Genomic DNA, 18,195 nt, shown 5'->3' on the forward strand with positions numbered 1-18,195 from the left:
AGTCCGGGATGAGGACGTCTCCAAAACCGCATTCAGAACCCGCTACGGCCACTACGAGTTTCTAGTCATGCCATTCGGGCTAACGAACGCACCGGCAGTCTTTATGGATCTTATGAACAGGGTGTGCAAACCCTACCTGGATAAGTTTGTGATTGTTTTCATTGACGTCATCCTGATCTACTCCAAGAGTCAGGAAGAACACGAGCAGCATCTACGACTTATTTTGGAACTTCTTCGAAAGGAACAACTGTACGCCAAGTTTTCAAAATGCGACTTCTGGCTTCGTGAAGTCCACTTTCTAGGCCATGTGGTAAACAAGGATGGGATCCATGTTGATCCATCAATGGTAGATTCGATCAGGAACTGGCCCGCACCGCGTACACCAACGGAAATACGCCAATTCTTGGGTTTGGCAGGTTACTACAGGCGATTCATAAAAGATTTCTCTAAGATTGCACAGTCGCTTACACTACTGACACAGAAGGGTGTCACCTACCGTTGGGGCAATAGTCAGGAAACAGCTTTCCAACACTTAAAGGATAGGCGCTGCAGCGCACCTATTCTTTTATTGCCAGAGGGCACGGACGATTTTGTGCTCTATTGTGACGCGTCGATACAGGGGCTTGGTTGCGTATTGATGCAACGGGATAAAGTTATTGCTTACGCTTCGCGCCAACTCAAGGTTCACGAACGGAACTACACGACGCACGATTTAGAGCTGGGAGCTGTCGTTTTCGCACTCAAGATATGGCGACACTACTTGTACGGTACCAAGTGCACTATCTACACCGATCACAGGAGTCTCGAGCATATCTTCAAGCAGAAGGAATTGAACATGCGTCAACGTCGGTGGGTTGAACTACCGAACGATTACAAATGCGTCGTCAAGTATCACCCAGGCAAAGCCAATGTTGTGGCTGACGCCCTCAGTTGAAAAGACACTCTACCTAGATGCGTGCGAGCACTGCAGCTTACTATTCAGTCTAGTCTTCCTGCACAGATACGAGATGCTCAAGTAGAAGCATTGAAACCAGAAAACGTAAGGGCTGAAGCCTTACGTGGCTCAAGGCAACGATTAGAATAGAAGGAAGACGGCGCCTACTATGTAATGGGGCGTATTTGGGTCCCACTGTATGGCAACTTACGCGAGCTGGTAATGGACGAAGCTCATAAGTCTCGCTACTCGGTACATCCAGGTTCGGATAAGATGTACCACGATCTCAGGACTACGTATTGGTGGCCTAGCATGAAGACCCACATTGCAACTTACGTTGGAAAGTGCTTGACTTGTGCGAGAGTTAAGTCGGAATACCAGAAACCATCAGGCCTACTTCAGCAACCCAAGATACCACAGTGGAAATGGGAGGAAATTTCCATGGATTTTGTTACTGGCCTGCCTAGATCCCAGCGTGGGAACGATACTATTTGGGTGATCGTGGATCGACTCACAAAGTCTGTTCATTTCTTGGCAATCAAAGAAACAGACAAGTTCTCCACATTAGCAGACATCTACTTGAAGGAGGTTGTCTCAAGGCACGGGGTGCCCACCTCTATTATTTCGGATCGTGATGCACGATTTACTTCAGAACTGTGGCAAGCAATGCACAAATCTTTTGGCTCTCGGTTAGACATGAGCACAGCGTATCACCCTCAGACGGGTGGGCAGTCTGAGCGCACGATTCAAACCCTAGAAGACATGCTTCGGGCATGTGTTATTGATTTCGGCAACAGCTGGGAAAAGCATCTCCCTTTAGTGGAGTTTTCATACAATAACAGTTACCATACCAGCATTCAAGCCGCTCCATTCGAGGCATTGTACGGGCGTAAATGCTGGTCACCTCTCTGTTGGGCAGAGGTGGGGGATAGTCAAATCACAGGACCAGAAATGGTAGTTGATGCTACCGAACGGATTACACAGATACGGCAACGCATGGCGGCGGCTCGTGACCGTCAGAAAAGTTACGCTGATAAGCGCAGAAACCACTCGAGTTCCAAGTTGGGGATCGAGTGCTACTCAAAGTCTCACCCTGGAAGGGTGTGGTTCGTTTTGGCAAACGAGGCAAACTCAATCCGCGGTATGTCGGACCATTCGAAATCATAGAAAGAATAGGCAAAGTGGCCTACAAACTGAACCTACCAGCTGAACTCGGTGCATTTCACAACGTATTTCACGTGTCGAATCTGAAGAAGTGTCTGTCAGATGAGACCCTCATAGTTCCTTTGAAGGAGCTCACTATCGACGAACAGTTACATTTCGTCAAGGAACCAGTCGAAATCACGGACCGGGATGTTAAGGTCCTCAAGAACACGAGAATCCCTCTTGTTCGAGTTCGTTGGAACTCCCGTCGTGGCCCAGAGTTCACCTGGGAACGAGAAGATCAAATAAAAGAAAAGTACCCCCAATTGTTCGCGAACAATACAACCACTGCTGAGACTGAAGCTACCACGGAATTTCGGGATGAAATACCAGATCAACGGGGGGAGGATGTGACACCCCAAGAAAATCATGCAACTTAACTAGCTTCCTCAGTGAGTACGTACCAAATTTCGGGACGAAATTTCTTTTAAGTTGGGGATAATGTGACAACTCGTATTTCGAACCTATCTTTGTGTAACGCTATGTTATTATGTGAACTATTACGATTAATGAATGTATGTTATGTTATGTGTTTTTATGTATTCGAACTCAACCGCACAACATAAACCCGATCGCACAAGCCCATTCGGGCCTTATTCTTTGTACACGGATCAAGGGCAGCCCAAGTGAGGGCTCGGCCCACTACCCTTAAACGAAAACAAACACCCATCATTGGGGTTGTTCTCTCATAACTTGCAAAACACTTTACACTCAAACCCTAGTGCTCTCTCTCTCCCTCACGAACTCGACGGCAGCCAAGCATCCTCTCCATCGAAGATCTTTTGTTGTTCGGACCAATCATCTAATCCATCCTTCTCTCAACCGGTTAGTGTGCTACCTTGAATTACGTTTTGATAGATGATTGAACATGATATAAACTATTGAATCTTAGTGTTCTTAAAAATCGGCCCATATGCATAATGATTCACACTAATCGGATTTGTCACATTAATCGGATTGTATTTGATGATGCTTGTTAAATTGGCTGTTATGTTATATGTTCTCGGATTGTTAATCATATGATGATGTTCTAGCCAATCGGATAAGTATGGTGATGTTAATCGACTAGCATGTCATGTTCTTGGATTGTTTGCATCATGATTAGGATAGAAAGTATGTAATCCGCTGTGATGTATTACGAGTTGAATGAATTACTGTGTTGGCATAATCGGATGTATGTTAGAGATCGAGACCCATGTTAATATGGTTATGTGTTGATAAATTGTTATTCATGATTTTGATTATGTTAGGGTTCATGAGATTGGATGTTAAAAACTCTTGATTGATCGAATATTGGTTAAGTATGAAACTGTTAATTGGTTGATTGATTAAATAAATGGAAACCTTGTAATTGATTGCAAGATAAAAGTATGTAACTGATTGCCATAATATCCGGATGATTAAACCACTCGCACAAGACCTCTTGGTCGCACAAGAGGTCCATTCGCACAAGAAGACCAGTCGCACAAGCTGATCTGGTCGCACAAGAGGACCTGATCGCACAAGCGGTCCCCTATGGCACAAGGATCATTGAGTCGCACAAGAATTGTTTGTCTGTTTGTTAATTGGGCCGTATGTTTATATAATGGGCTGGGTAACGAGACTGGTCGCACAAGAGGTATGGATCGCACAAGAGGGACTATTTAATTATATGTTGGGCCGTGTATATGTACGCCGATGTATTTGGGCTTTTTGGTTTTTGGGCCGGGTATTGTAAGGCTTCACCGGGTGAATCGCACAAGGCTTATTGACTTGTGCGAGCCCAATCTATTAAATCGTACAAGTGATTAGTATGTTATGGGGTCGGCTGCTAATGTGTTATATGTGTTTCCCATGATCAATGCGTGTTAATAACCTGTTAGACTATGTGTAATCATACGTGCTTTACTTGAACCTAAACCTGACTTGTATGGTAACCATGTTAGGACGTGGTTGACCACTAACAGCTAGACTTGACCTTTCTGTGTATCTGCCGAGCAAACCAAGGTGAGTTCACACTCTTACCAAGGCATGGGATTCCCGGTGGGTTGGGAATGGGTTGAATAATGGGATTGAACAGTTACTCGTACTACACGGCCACTAGACTATCTACCATCGTCCTCAGGTTATGCAGGACACTTACGTAAAATCTACGTAAACAAGTACTTACCACTGTCCTCAAGTTACGAAAGGGCACTTACGTAAAACCTACGTAAACTCACATATGCTACTGTCTTCTGGGTTAGGAAGGACACTTACGTAAAACCTACGTAAACCCGACGCGTACCACTGTCCTCGGGTAAAGAAGGGCACTTACGTAAAGCCTACGTAAACTTCGTACGTACTCCTGTTCTCAGGTTAAGAAGAACACTAATGGTTACAAATAATCTAGTAAGGATAAGCATGGGAAGCCCCCACTAGTAGTGAATAAAATCATGGGAAGCCCCCACTAATAGTACATACATACATGGGAAGCCCCCACTAAATGAACATACGACTACTATTACGAACTTAGTTACTGTGAACTCGCTCAACTAGTTGTTGACTCTCTGTTACATGCCTTGCAGGACCTTAGGTATGCATGGAGCTTGCACGGGAGGCGCAGTCGTTGTGGGCACGGAATGTGGATGTTTTGCTAAACACTTATGACAGTTGAAAACTTAATAATTACGTTGGATTTTATACTATGCTTCCGCTACATAAACTATGTTATTTGAACCCCTTTCATATTGTGGGTTGATATACATTTACGTTTGCTAATTACTTATATGTTCAATATGATTGGTGGCTTGATCCTGGTCATGTCACGTTCCCAAGCGGTGGTACTCCGCGGTTGGATTTTTGGGGTTGTGACAGGTAGAGGAAGAATCCCCTATTTCCAGCTACAAAAGTGTGTTGCCCTATATCTCATGCCCTAATAAGGAGGTGGAGACCTTCTTATATAGAAGATATGGGAAAACCCTAACCTCAATGGGCCAGGCCCAGTTAGGGGTTCTCTCTACGAGCCCACAACCTAGTGTAGTATAAACTACAACGCGCTGGGCTTCACGGGTTAGTACGCAATAATAATATATAATTACTATAAAAGTGATAAATAGCAGGAAAGTCCGACCGCTCGGGTCGGGTCCAATACCATACCTCGTCAGTGGACAACCTTAATTAATAAAATACCAAGAATGCATACAAACATATCTATTTCTATCTACAGTTATATAAACTACCAGTACTAAACAAATACATCCATTCTAACCCGAAACAGGAATCATGTTCTTGACCCATTACACAACCTACCGGGCTCGCCAATTTACCAAATCTACTCTGAGCCATGACCATCAAGTTATAAAGGAGCAACCTTTGTGGGGTAGAACTAAGAGATGATGCTTAATAATAGTTTAAAATTTCAAAATATTTGTATAAAAGCAAATATAGAAAGATCTGATATAATATTTGCTTATTACAATACTTGACAACCTATAGTTTGTGGAACCATATCTTCAACACTCCTAAGACCGTCTCGAGCGCCGATCTTGAACTTTCAAATTTTAAAACAACAGAATCCCTTTCTTATATCCTAAAAAAATAATACACTTGTGTAAGAAACACAAAGAACACAATCACTACTCATTCATCCCAATATAAAAACCTTTAATGGATGAATAGCGTTCACTCGTTTATATCAGACTGGAGGGTATGGGGGCCGGCTTAGGCCCGGCGTGGCCCGGCGCCGCACCCCCACACCGCCCCCCATAGGAACGGCGCGTCAACTCCGGCTCCCCAATGACGTGCTCGACGTGCCACCTTTTCAAATTTTAGCCGTTATAACGGCTAGTTACTTTAATAAAAAAATACCCCCTTTTCAATAAAACACTCTCATTTTATACCATTATTTCACCATTTTCTTCCCACTTTCAACCCAAAACACTCTAATTTTTATACCATGCAAACCTTCAATCCGATTTGGTAGAACATATATGGAACAACGCAAACGGCGAGGACGGTGACGAAGACGATAGCGAGTAGTGTAATTTTTAAATGTAGTCTTTTTTATAAATTTTAGGTCGTGTAATTTTTTTTAGGTTATGTAATGGATTTTATTATCTTCTTTTATGTCTTATTTTTATTTAAAATTTGAGATTGTTTTTATAAAGTTAAAAAATAAAAAAGTTAAACAATAAAAGTTAAACAAATAAAATAAATTAAACAATAAAAATAAAATCATGTGGGGTAGGCCCATCCTCCACCCCCTTCAAAATGCAACGAAGGCCATCCCATGGAGGATGGTGATGTGACGTCTACGTGACGTCCCATCCTCATGGGGATGATCCTCCCCATACCCTCCAGTCTCATTTGTTTTCGTAATGTATTTTGTGGGTCCGTCTTCGTTTTCTATTTATATCACGTAAATAGGACCCAAATTAACTTAGTAAGAGAAATTCGGTTATACCATTGGAAGCATTTTGAGCCAACTTCGTTTTCTATTTGTATCAAGTAACAAGGGAGGGCGGTATGGTTGCGGGGACCAAGCTCGGGGAATGGTTTCACCGATCGGTGAACCACCCCTAGTGTTTGAGTTAGGGTGTTTGAGTAGGAGAGAGGGAGAGAAATCGGTGACTATTCACCGAAGGTGGAGAAGGAGTGATGGAGGAGAGAGAGAGAGGAGAGAGGAGAGAGGAGAGAAGAACCAATCAAAAATTTTTATTTTTTAATTGAGTGGGTGTTTGAACCATATCTAGTGTTTGAGTAGAAAATAGGGAGTGAAGGGAAGTTGACATGACTTTATATCATTGGGTAGAGATAATTCAAACACCCTAACTCAAACAAACGATACCGCCTACCCTTAATATTATTTTCTTACAATATACACACTACATGTCATTAAACTTTTTGTTATTTTATTTTGTTGGATCAAGAGCTACGAATTATAAAACTTATAATTTATTGCGCTAAATCCTTGATCAAATAAAAAGTTAAAATCACATGCTGATTGTTTATTGCTTATAGCACTCAGTTATTTTCTAATTATGTATACTTTTTTGTTTAAGAATGATTCACGAGATGCATTAATATCATGATTACATAGACTAACTGTTAATTAATTTACTAATTCGAAACCGACATAGGCACGTTCTAGGAAGATCTTAGGATGAGGACATATGTAAAAGTCCTTTGAGAAAATAGAAGAATTAAAGAAATATGTAATTAGTCATTTAATAAGCTTATTAAGGAAAAATTGTAATTAATAAGAGTAATTTTAATGAAAAAGGGAAATATGTAATTCATATGGGTTAGAACAGGGAAATATGTAATTGAATTTTTTGTTTGAAGAGATATGTAATTAACCCTCTTAAGATAGGGAAATATGTAAAAAACCCCTATATATTATTACATTTATGAACATGTACAGTACACAAGAGTTTAACCTATTAATGACACTTTATCCTAGTAGCGTATTAGAGGACCTGGGGCGGCGCGTGATAAACACCCCATCACTTGTTAATGGCCGTTATACACAGCCGCCGGCCAAGTGTTCCACGCGTGGACTTATAACGCGTTGCCATGATCACGCGTTGAAACTTTAATTTTGTTAATGTTGAGTGATTGAAATTATTCGTGGAGGTGGAAGGCAGACAAGTGATAGGCACCCCTAGTAAAATCTGTCACTAGTAATGGAATCAAGCTCAATAACTTAACAGACAATGATTAGATGTTGTGAGTGATAGAAAATAATCACTAGTGAAACGTCACAACTCTTAACATAAAAATGTTGAATAGTATACCCAAAGGGGCCGGTGTCACATGCATATTAATTAATAAAAAATGCTGAATAATAGTATATACCAAAAGGGATCCGTTGTCACATGCATATTAATCAATAGTTAAACATTAAATAATAATAAAATGAAGATATCATATCATATACATTATTAGTTCGGCAGATGAAGATATCATATCATGGGTTGAGATCCTGTACAAACAGTGCTAATTATAAGAACCGTAAGAACAGATCTGAATCATTGTTAATTTAAATCAAGGGTTGATATTGATTATAAATAAAACTCTTATAATTAAAAATTACTACTAACAAATTAGGGGTAATTTTGTAAAATTGCTAGTCATTTGACTATTTTCTATTAAATACAAATTCCACCAAGGTTTTTTAAACTAAAATAACTTTTATATACTTCATTATTTTTTTTAAAAATATATACCATAAAATCAAGTATTTTTTTATCTTTAATATGAGTACCATATTGCTATACCTTTTTGTATTTATAAAAGTGTTTTTTAAAAAAAGTTAACAAAATGTGTTTTATATTTGTGCTAATAAGGTGCTGATTATGTGTTAATTACAAAATAATACAAACAAACACCAAAAGTAGATATAATCAGCACATCTGGTGTGCTGATAATGGAGAACGATTGAAGATGTTGTGCTAATGTCGTTTATGTTGATAATGGAGAACGATTCGAGGACGATGTGCTGATAATGAAGAACGATTAATGATGTTGTGCTAATTATATAGTGTTGTGCTGATTATATTTTTTGTAATTATTTTTAATTAGTTATAAATAAATATGGTCAAAAAGTCTAAATTACCCCTAAACTAATTTTTTATTGATGGACACTTGTCAATTATGTATTGGTTCTTATGGTTCTTACAAACTTAAGTGTTTGTATTTGATCCCATTCCATCATATCATATACATTATATATTAGTTCGGCACGATTGTTGTGTATGTCTCTTTAATTGAAGGGAGCAAGAGCCATGAACACCCAAAATGAAACCGATAGCGATGCAATGCTAAGAGGCCAGGCACAAATATTGCAGTACATATACGGTGCTCTTGATGGCATGGCTATAAGATGTTGTGTAGAACTACACATTGCAGACATAATAAATAATCACGGACGTCCTACAACCTTGTCTGAAATCTCAACTGCCATTGATTCCCCATCAATAAACGTTGATGGGCTCAGACGGCTCATGACGTTCTTGGTCAACCGAAAGGTGTTCGATGAGATGGTTGAGTCAGAAGAGAGCGAGTGCGAACCACTTTACTCGCTAAACTACTGTTCAAAGTGGTTGTTACGTGACACCAATGTGACATTAGCACCATTGGTTATGATGCGGACCGACCCAGTAACTAATTTGCCTCTGCACGCCCTGAGTCGATCGATCAAAGAAGGTGGTACGGCTTTTAAAGCGGCTCATGGGAAAGGGTTGTTTGATTTTTGTTCACTTAACTCGGAGTTTAATAGGGTTTTCAACGAGGCTATGGCGTGCACTGCCACAATCACCACAAATGCGGTTATTTCACATTATAAGGATGGCTTTCTTGGCTCGAAAGGAAGCGTGGTGGATGTAGGGGGTGGTACTGGGATTGCAATATCGGAGATTGTGAAGGCGTATCCGCATCTTAAAGGGATCAATTTTGATTTATCACACGTTGTTTCGACTGCACCAAAGTATGATGGGATTACACATGTTGCTGGGGACATGTTCAAGTCTATCCCTCCTGCGGAAACTATATTTATGAAGGTAAACCTTTCTTAATGAAGTTATGTGATTTCTTTTACATTTTATGTTACTATCAAAAAGTGTTCGAGATGTGAGTAAAACTCAAATTGGAGAAGAATATGGTCCTTGGGTTCCTTTTATTGGAACTATGTTTCTATTTATTTTTGTTTCTAATTGGTGAGGCGCCCTTTTACCTTGGAAAATCATACAATTACCCTCTAGATCAAGTGGTGGAGGGCTTGCATTTCTCTTGAGAGATGCAAGTTTGACTCTCACTTGGTGCAGAGTGAGGCACTGGTGGGCAATGATAGGAGACCCAGGGAAACCTGGGTTGGATCCTTGAGCCAAACGGGTTTTACCTGTAATTTCACCGTCATGTCTATGAGCGGGTGGGTTACCGGGTTTTCCCCGGAATTGGTGGTGGACTCGGGTTACTCTCGGAGTACTCCGTTTGTCCAGTGGGTGCCCCGAGAGTGCTCGGGATTGAGTTTGTTGGCCGTTCAAAAAAAAAAATTACAAAAGATCAATATGCTCTCTTTATGAAAATCCTTTCGGCTAGGGATCAACATTTGGTACTGGGTACCGATACCGAATTGTTTCGATACCGGCCGGTTCCACTTTTTGGCATTTTTTTGTGTCGGTACGAGCTCTAACCCGCTAGCTTTTTGGATAGCCCGTCTTCCGGTTATCATCCATATATTACTTTTTGACTTTTTTTTTTTGTTACTATAGTGACTTGTAATTATTTAAAAAAGAATTTTGGACAGCCCGTCTTCCGGTTACCACACATATACTACTTTTTGATTTTTTTTTTTTTTTTTTTTGTTACTATAGTGACTTGTAATTATTTAAAAAACAATTAACTAAGTATACCCATCTTAAACAGGTTTATTTACAGATATTAATATGCCAAAACTAGTTCTTTGACTTTTTCATTAAATTTTTACTATTTAGATGAATTTTAATATAACAAAATTAAGTTAAAAGGTATTTTCGTGAGAAAGAAGTATATTATTTTGTTGTGATATTTAACCTTTTGAGAATGATTTTTTGGTTTCGTAAAAACAAAGAATTCTTAGTTATTCGAATTTTTAGAGGGCTAGAATCGGTAATTACTAATTAACAATGAATACAATATTCTTGAAAATATTTTTAAAATTTTCATTCAATATATTAATTTAATTTTATGAAAATGTTTAGTATTTTATCAATCTTACTTATTCTTTTAGTATATTTTGATAAAAAAAAAGTGTTCTTTTAATTAGACACCAGTTTTCTATAAAACTTGTATCGAAATATAATACTACTAGGTTATAGACCCATGTATTACATGGGTTGAATAAATAAAATATCTTACATAAGTTAAAGATGATAAATCTCATACAAAAATTACTTAAATTAAATCACCCATAATCAAGAAAAATGTCAGTTTTTTCTTTGAAAGTTAAAGAAAAATATAATAATTTTGAAATAAATTAACACATATTAAAAAGCCAATATATAACGGATAACTATTGCTAATTATCATTAAAAAAACATAAGTTAAACCATATAATTTAAACACCTTGAATTATAAATAATATGAAATGGAACGCTAACATGAATAATATGCTAGTACTTCTATATGTTAAATATCAGCTTGAGTATAGATTTCATTAACACTTTTCACTTTAATATAATGTTTTCTTTTCTTTTGTGTTTTTGTGACAAGAATATTAAAGTTTAAACATTTTTTAAAATGACCACAAAATTTTTATACTCTGAAGTTTAACTACTTTATTTCTTTGGTTTTTTCTTTTCGTTGTTATACAGAGTGTCATTACCGTAATGAACCAAACCCATATCGCTGGATATTGAATTCCCACCGAATCGCATAGGGGATTTTAGTAATTATTCTTCAAAATATATATTTGTTATTGTTAATAACTAAAGCAAATCAAATATGTCAAGTTAGTTTATCAAATTTAACTGAAGATACTATATAAATATCCTCTACAATAATTAGAAATAACTTAATTATTATTCATCATCAATTAAAATATAAGTTAACGATTATCTAAATTTAATTTAAATACTCATTTAATTATTTATTAATTTAATTTAAATACTCATTTTTTATTTATCAGTTTATAATTTAAATATTTTAATGAAAAAAAATAAAGACAAAATCCACGTAATCTTAAAAAAAAAAGTTTAAGAAATTAACACAATGATAAATTGGATAATTTATAGTAATTATTTATATTTATATATTATTAGATATAACAATAATTAATAATATTAGAGATTAATCTACTATATTAATATAGTATTAATTTCATATATAAATAAATTAATTAAATAAAAGAATGCCACATGGCATTATATAAATAAATTAAATTAGAGAATGTCACATGGCATTACATGTATTTCTTTATTAGTATTAGAGTATTTATATCATATTTTTTAACGGCCAATAAAATAAAAGTCGGTTTACCCGGGGTAACCCAGTGATAAAATACGACCTCTTACGCCTGCGACAACAAAGAACGTTGGGTAGCTCAAACCCATCACCCGAATGCAAAGTGCGTTAAAACCATTTGAAATCAGATTTGAACTTGAGACTTATGGCTTAGCCTCAAAGGGTAGCTCAAACCCACTTAGGGATGGCAATCAAACCCGAACCCGATGGGTAAACCCGACACATTTGGGACGGGTTTGGGGTCGGTTAATCGGGTTTTGGAATCGTTTGATTTTTTTCGCGGCTTTGGGACGGGTTTGGGATTTAGTGATATACCCGTTTACCCGACCCAATTACCCGATAAAGTGTACCCGTTTACCTGATTATATACCCGATATAATTTCTTTTATATTATTAATATGTATATACATGATACATCCATTTTTTACACATATAGGTATTCTATTCCGTATACATTGTAGTTATTTGATATATATATATATTTTTATAATAACAATACAAAATGTAACCGGTTAGTAGTTACCCGATAGATACCCAATGGGTTTTGAGATGAGTATAACCAACGAGTAATCTTTTTAAATTAACGGGTTTACCCGAAACCCAGGGGTATACCCGATACCCGATGGATATTTACCCGCTAGAAACCCGACGGGTTTTGGGACGGGTTTGGGACAAGCTTATCTAATCGGGTTTGGGTTTGGGATTACCTAAACCCGTCTTAACCCCGACCCATTGCCATCCCTAAACCCACTATCTCCAGTTCTGAGGAAAACCTGTTGTCCGAAAACACAATACGATAAAACCAGGTTGAAATCATATTCGAGCTTAAGACTTATGGCCTTAGCCCTAAATTTTCACTTCTCCTCCAATAGCCTTAGCCTTAAATTTTCACTTCTACTCCAATGGCAATTTTAACCATAGCTCATTGGCATATATTTTTCTAAAGTATTAGTTTTCTAAAGCATTTCTTGTTTCACTAATCACATTCATGTTTATAGAAACTAATGATTTTAACAAGTTAGATCAATTTAACCCATGTAATACATGAATTTCTAATCTAATAAAAATTATATATATATAGAAATGTAACTTTGAGAAATATGAATACACTATTTAAAAAATATGAGTTTACTATTATTATTCATTGTGAATTCAACTTTTCGCTGCTATTCACGACGAACCAACCATTTTTACTAAACCAATGATATATATATATATATATATATATATATATATATATATATATATATATATATATATATATATATATATATATATATATATACTAATTTTACAAATTACTAGTGAGATTTTATAAAACTTGTATCAAAATATTGAAAAAATAGGGAGAATTACATTTATCCCATTATAAACTTTATTAGTTTTGTATTTATTTAATTCAAAATCAAATTGCATATATCCTCTCTATTAGTGATACATAAATCAAATTTACCCATTTTGGTTTGTTTTATTAAATATATATATATATATATATATATATATGGGAGGGTTCATGAGTGAACAATGATTTATTTGTGAACAAAATGAACTTATCCTGACCATTGATTTTGTAGATCTAGATTTTTTCTTTAATGGCAAGATTGTAATTATCTTTTGTAACTTACAAGTATTTTAAAAGACACAAGGGTATAATTGTATATTTCTATATTCATTTAATTAATTAATTTTTTCTCTCTCCTGATTTCTCTTTCCAATTAAAAGAATATTTAATTACATATTCTATATTTTTTTTCTCTCACATATTACCTAACTTAATATTTCATAATTTAAAAAAAAAAATACAAACATTATCAAATATTGTTCCAGCTAGAACACAATTAAAAATATTTAATACATTCTCTATACATATATGTATTACATCAATGTTTGATGAAAAGATGTACAGTGGAAACAATATGGAGTAATACACAAGTGTATAAGTCTGATATATATCGACATGTATACACTATGTACTTGAATAATACACAGGTGTATACGTCTGGTATATACCGACCCGTATACACATATGTACTTGAATAATACACAAGTGTATAAATCTGGTTTACACTAACCCTTGAAAACAAGATATAATAATACACAAGTGTATAAGTCTTGTATATACTGACCTGTATACACATATGTTAAAAATCATAATTTAATTAGGTTTAATATTTTATTTTAAAAGGAACATAACCGTTTATTTTATAAAAAAACCCTTCAATCTCTTATAATTAAAATGATAGAGAAATAATTAAAAATGAGAGAGAGAGAGAGAGTTAATAGAGGAGAAAATTAAGGGATTTTAATTAATAGTACTTAGGCTAATGTCAATTTTACCCTTTTAATCTAAAAAATGATCAAGGGCCAAGATTAGTTCACTTAGTTCACTCTCAAGAAGTTGTTCACTCATGATCCTAATCCTATATATATATATATATATATATATATATATATAGGGGGCTGCTAGAATGAGAACCACACCGAGTTGCTAATAACTTGATCATTCTTCGTTTTTACTAATAACATACAGCCTAGATTCGAATGTTTGGAAATCACATCCAAAATGTGAACGTAAGACTGAAGGGAGTGGGGCGTCCTCATAAGAGGGCGTCTTGCGACACGTGGCTTTTGGGGGCGGCTTGGGGCGTCCTCAAAAAAGGGGGCGTGGTGTTCATGGCAACTCAAGATGCCCCTCCAAGACTTATGATTGGTTGTTTGAAAAAGGAAGGTTTTTGATTGGTTGATGAAAAAGGAAAAGATTGAGTTTGGGCGACTTGTGGGAGACGCCATGGCTTGGGCCGCCCTTGGGGACGCCATGGGGGGCGGTGTTCATGGCTTCTTGGGGCTTCTTGAGTAGGGGTGGACGCCCCACTTCCCTCAGTCTAAGCGCATTTCATAACGTAAGGCAATATAATAAGAACTACCGAAAATCTAACAGTAAGCTATCATCAACCTACTATCACACTTATAAAGGCTCTAAACTGCAAGATCACACTGAGAATAATATCTTAATCGAAGTTGACCTACGATGAGACCTTTTAGAAAAAAAAAAATAACTCTGGAACCATACACTTTCCACCATACCGAAAAACTAGAATGCGTCGCCACTCATTTCGATTAGCGGCACCCACTTGAATCCGCCTTCTCAACAATACACCGCCAACGATCTTAGCCATGTCTGAGAAATACCCGTCGATCCATTTTCTATCACACCACTAAGTCATTTCATCCAACCTTGCTGAAAACCCCCTAAAAAAGCTTCTAAGCGCATTCACACTAGAGAATCTATCTTCATCTATATAAAAACACATTTTTTTCTCTAAATTTTGTTATTTTTTCAAAAACATCTCACACCCGGTTTTCTGCGTCTGTTTATTTTTTATTTATAAATGCTTGTTTATTATTTTATCTCTTTCCTACACACTTATAATAAAAAATATAAAGAATTAAATATAAACCTCTAAATAAAGAGATGTATTTTACTTTTTACATATTTTACTCTATCACAAAGATTCTAATATGGCAATGTATTTATGGAGTGGGATCAAATACAAATCATATTTTGCATACAAACTGTAAGAACCATTTAAAAAGTGGGATCAATACAAACTATATTTTGCATACAAACTGTAAGAACCATTTAAAAAGTGTCACGTGGTATCCAACCAATTATAGATAAATGATAAAATAATATCCTAAATAATATCAATTATATTGAATTCCTTATAAATATGCTAACAATCAATTAATTCTTTATTTGGATCTTTCTTTTTGTTTTCAATATATTGATTAAGAAAAATGTTGATACCATTCAAATATGTGCTAAAATCAATTATCTTGATTAATTTCATGTGCTAATATAATTCAAAAGTGCTACTTTTTATGTATGTATTGTTTTGGTATTTGCCAATTTAACCTTTTTTAAGTGCTAGAATCTGCTCTTACAGTTTGTAAGATAAATATAATTTGTACCGCAACCTACCCCTTATTTCCTTTATTATTTCTCTATAATATATTCAACAGAGGGTCCAAGGTGAATGCCCGGGATTTTTTGTTTTTTAAGTTATGCTCCAAAGGAGATGATACCCAAGTCTATGTTGTCATTATGTGAATTTTTATTAAAATGGGGATATTTTTTAGTTATGCTCCAAAGGAGATGATACCCATGTCTATTTTGTCATTACGTGATACGTGATTTTTTATTAAAAAGGGGATATATTTTCTTTTAAGTATTAGTTATTACAATGAGAAATAGTTTATATGCTAAATAATATTTTTATAAAGACAAAAGTATTTTTGAGAAAATTGGATTTACTTTACTAATTGCGAATCCATTTTTCGCTGCTAGCTATTAAATACGAAACAACCACTTATACAGATTATTTATTTTGTATGGCTGGAGGGTGTGGGGGCGCCACCCAACCCAGCTGGCACTCTATAGCGCCCCACGGCGCCATCGATCCACACCCCCGGCGCTATGCCGGGGCGCCATTGATCCTTCGCCAACATGATAACGAGCTGGAAGGGGCTCTATAGGTGGGACCCACTTGTTTTGCACCAATGAAATATTATTTATTTTTTTTAATTTTCTTTAATATGGGGCTCCATTCACACCATGCAAATTAAAGGGGTCTCCATGGCTGAGTTGAATTCTAGGTGGACTTGATAAAGCCCATGGGGCTCCAACCACACCCTATAGCCTAAGAGAGGGGTCATCAAAAAACGCATTTTAATGAAAAAACTAAAAAACTTTAGCAAAAGCACGTTGCAGACCGCAAGAAAAAGTGTTTGCGGTCCTCAAGGCTAAAAACGGTGTGCCACACATGTGTAATACATAATATCTTACACATGATATAGGACGTTTTCTTTCTAAAATTTTGATTTTTCGTATAATGCATATACGCAATATATCCAAAAAAATACAAAATTTGGAAAAAAAATGTACTATTACATATTTGTAATATATTATGCATTACACATGTGTAATATATAAAACGTCCTTGCATGACGTAAACACTTTTCCATGCGATCTGCAGTGTGTTTTTACCGAAGTTTTTTAGTTTTCTCATTTGTAAAGAGTTTTGTTTTGATTATCTTCCTTTTATTGTAATACCCATTACTTTTACAAATAAAAAAATCAATCTATTTATGATGATACGAAAGTATTTACTAGCCTTTTGATATCAATTAGTGGATCTTGCATGATTGGAGCGATGACGATTGTATTAAGATACTTCAAAATTGTCAAAAAGCAATACCAAAGGAAACTGGGAAGCTTGTTATCGTGGAGATTGTTCAACAACCTATAGCACATGGTATTTTTGACGACATACGTCTTACATATGATCTAGTAATGTTTTCCCACTTTTCGGGTGGAAGAGAACGGACCGAAAGGGAATGGAAGAAACTACTTAATGAAGGAGGCTTTACACGTTACAATATTATCAAAATTCCTACTCTTCAGTCGGTTATCGAGGTCTTTCCATAACCGAATATGATGTAGGGGTTTTTTTTTTTTGTTTAAAATGACTTCCTAAGTTAATTCTGGTAAGCTTGCTCAAAGTTATATAACATGGTGGTTTGTAACATTTAATGTATGATCCTGGATGGTTGAGTTATGTTTAATTTTATTTTGAGTCCGGCCTACTTGATAAATAATACGGTTTTGATTATTTTATCATTTTAATCTTCAAATAAAGTTAATCAAATTATTGTTGTCGAATTTTATATTAATTTGGTACTTATGATAAGAACAAAGCAATACACAAAACCTAAATAACTTGCATAACACTCTAACCCACACCCAAAGAAGGGGAATAAGAGAAGTTAGCGATACATGAAATGTAATATTAAATATATTATATTTAATATTTAATCATGTAGCCATTATAATCATCTACATAATATAGATCAAAATATATAATAACCTATTAATTAATTAGTTGGTAATTATTGATGGACAATATTACCCTTATTAACTAATTATGTTTCCTCCTGGGTGCTTATATAAGGAGAATTATGTAGAGGTCCTTAAGGTTACACACTTAATCAGATAACCTAATCATAACATCATCATCATCGACCTCCTCTCCTATAAC

General features: G+C 35.8%; 1 protein-coding gene across 1 annotated transcript; it reads left to right on the plus strand.

The window, feature by feature from the left end:
- Positions 1–8,843: 8,843 nt before the first annotated feature.
- LOC110922996 (desmethylxanthohumol 6'-O-methyltransferase) lies at positions 8,844–17,777 on the plus strand. The gene is made up of 2 exons (XM_022167190.2): positions 8,844–9,657; positions 17,289–17,777. Exons 1-2 carry the CDS (start codon positions 8,884–8,886, stop codon positions 17,583–17,585), a joined length of 1,071 nt encoding a protein of 356 aa, XP_022022882.1. The 5' UTR covers positions 8,844–8,883; the 3' UTR covers positions 17,586–17,777.
- Positions 17,778–18,195: the final 418 nt, after the last annotated feature.

The sequence above is a fragment of the Helianthus annuus genome, chromosome 17 (assembly GCF_002127325.2).
Source record: "Helianthus annuus cultivar XRQ/B chromosome 17, HanXRQr2.0-SUNRISE, whole genome shotgun sequence".
NCBI classification, from domain to species: Eukaryota; Viridiplantae; Streptophyta; class Magnoliopsida; order Asterales; family Asteraceae; genus Helianthus; species Helianthus annuus.

What these genes read in the sequence shown, in the direction of transcription:
- LOC110922996 (XM_022167190.2), top strand. Translation starts at nt 8,884, where the DNA reads ATGAACACCCAAAATGAAACCGATAGCGATGCAATGCTAAGAGGCCAG. An exon ending in CGGAAACTATATTTATGAAG is followed by an intron (nt 9,658 to 17,288) that starts GTAAACCTTTCT and finishes GATATCAATTAG; the next exon opens with TGGATCTTGCATGATTGGAG.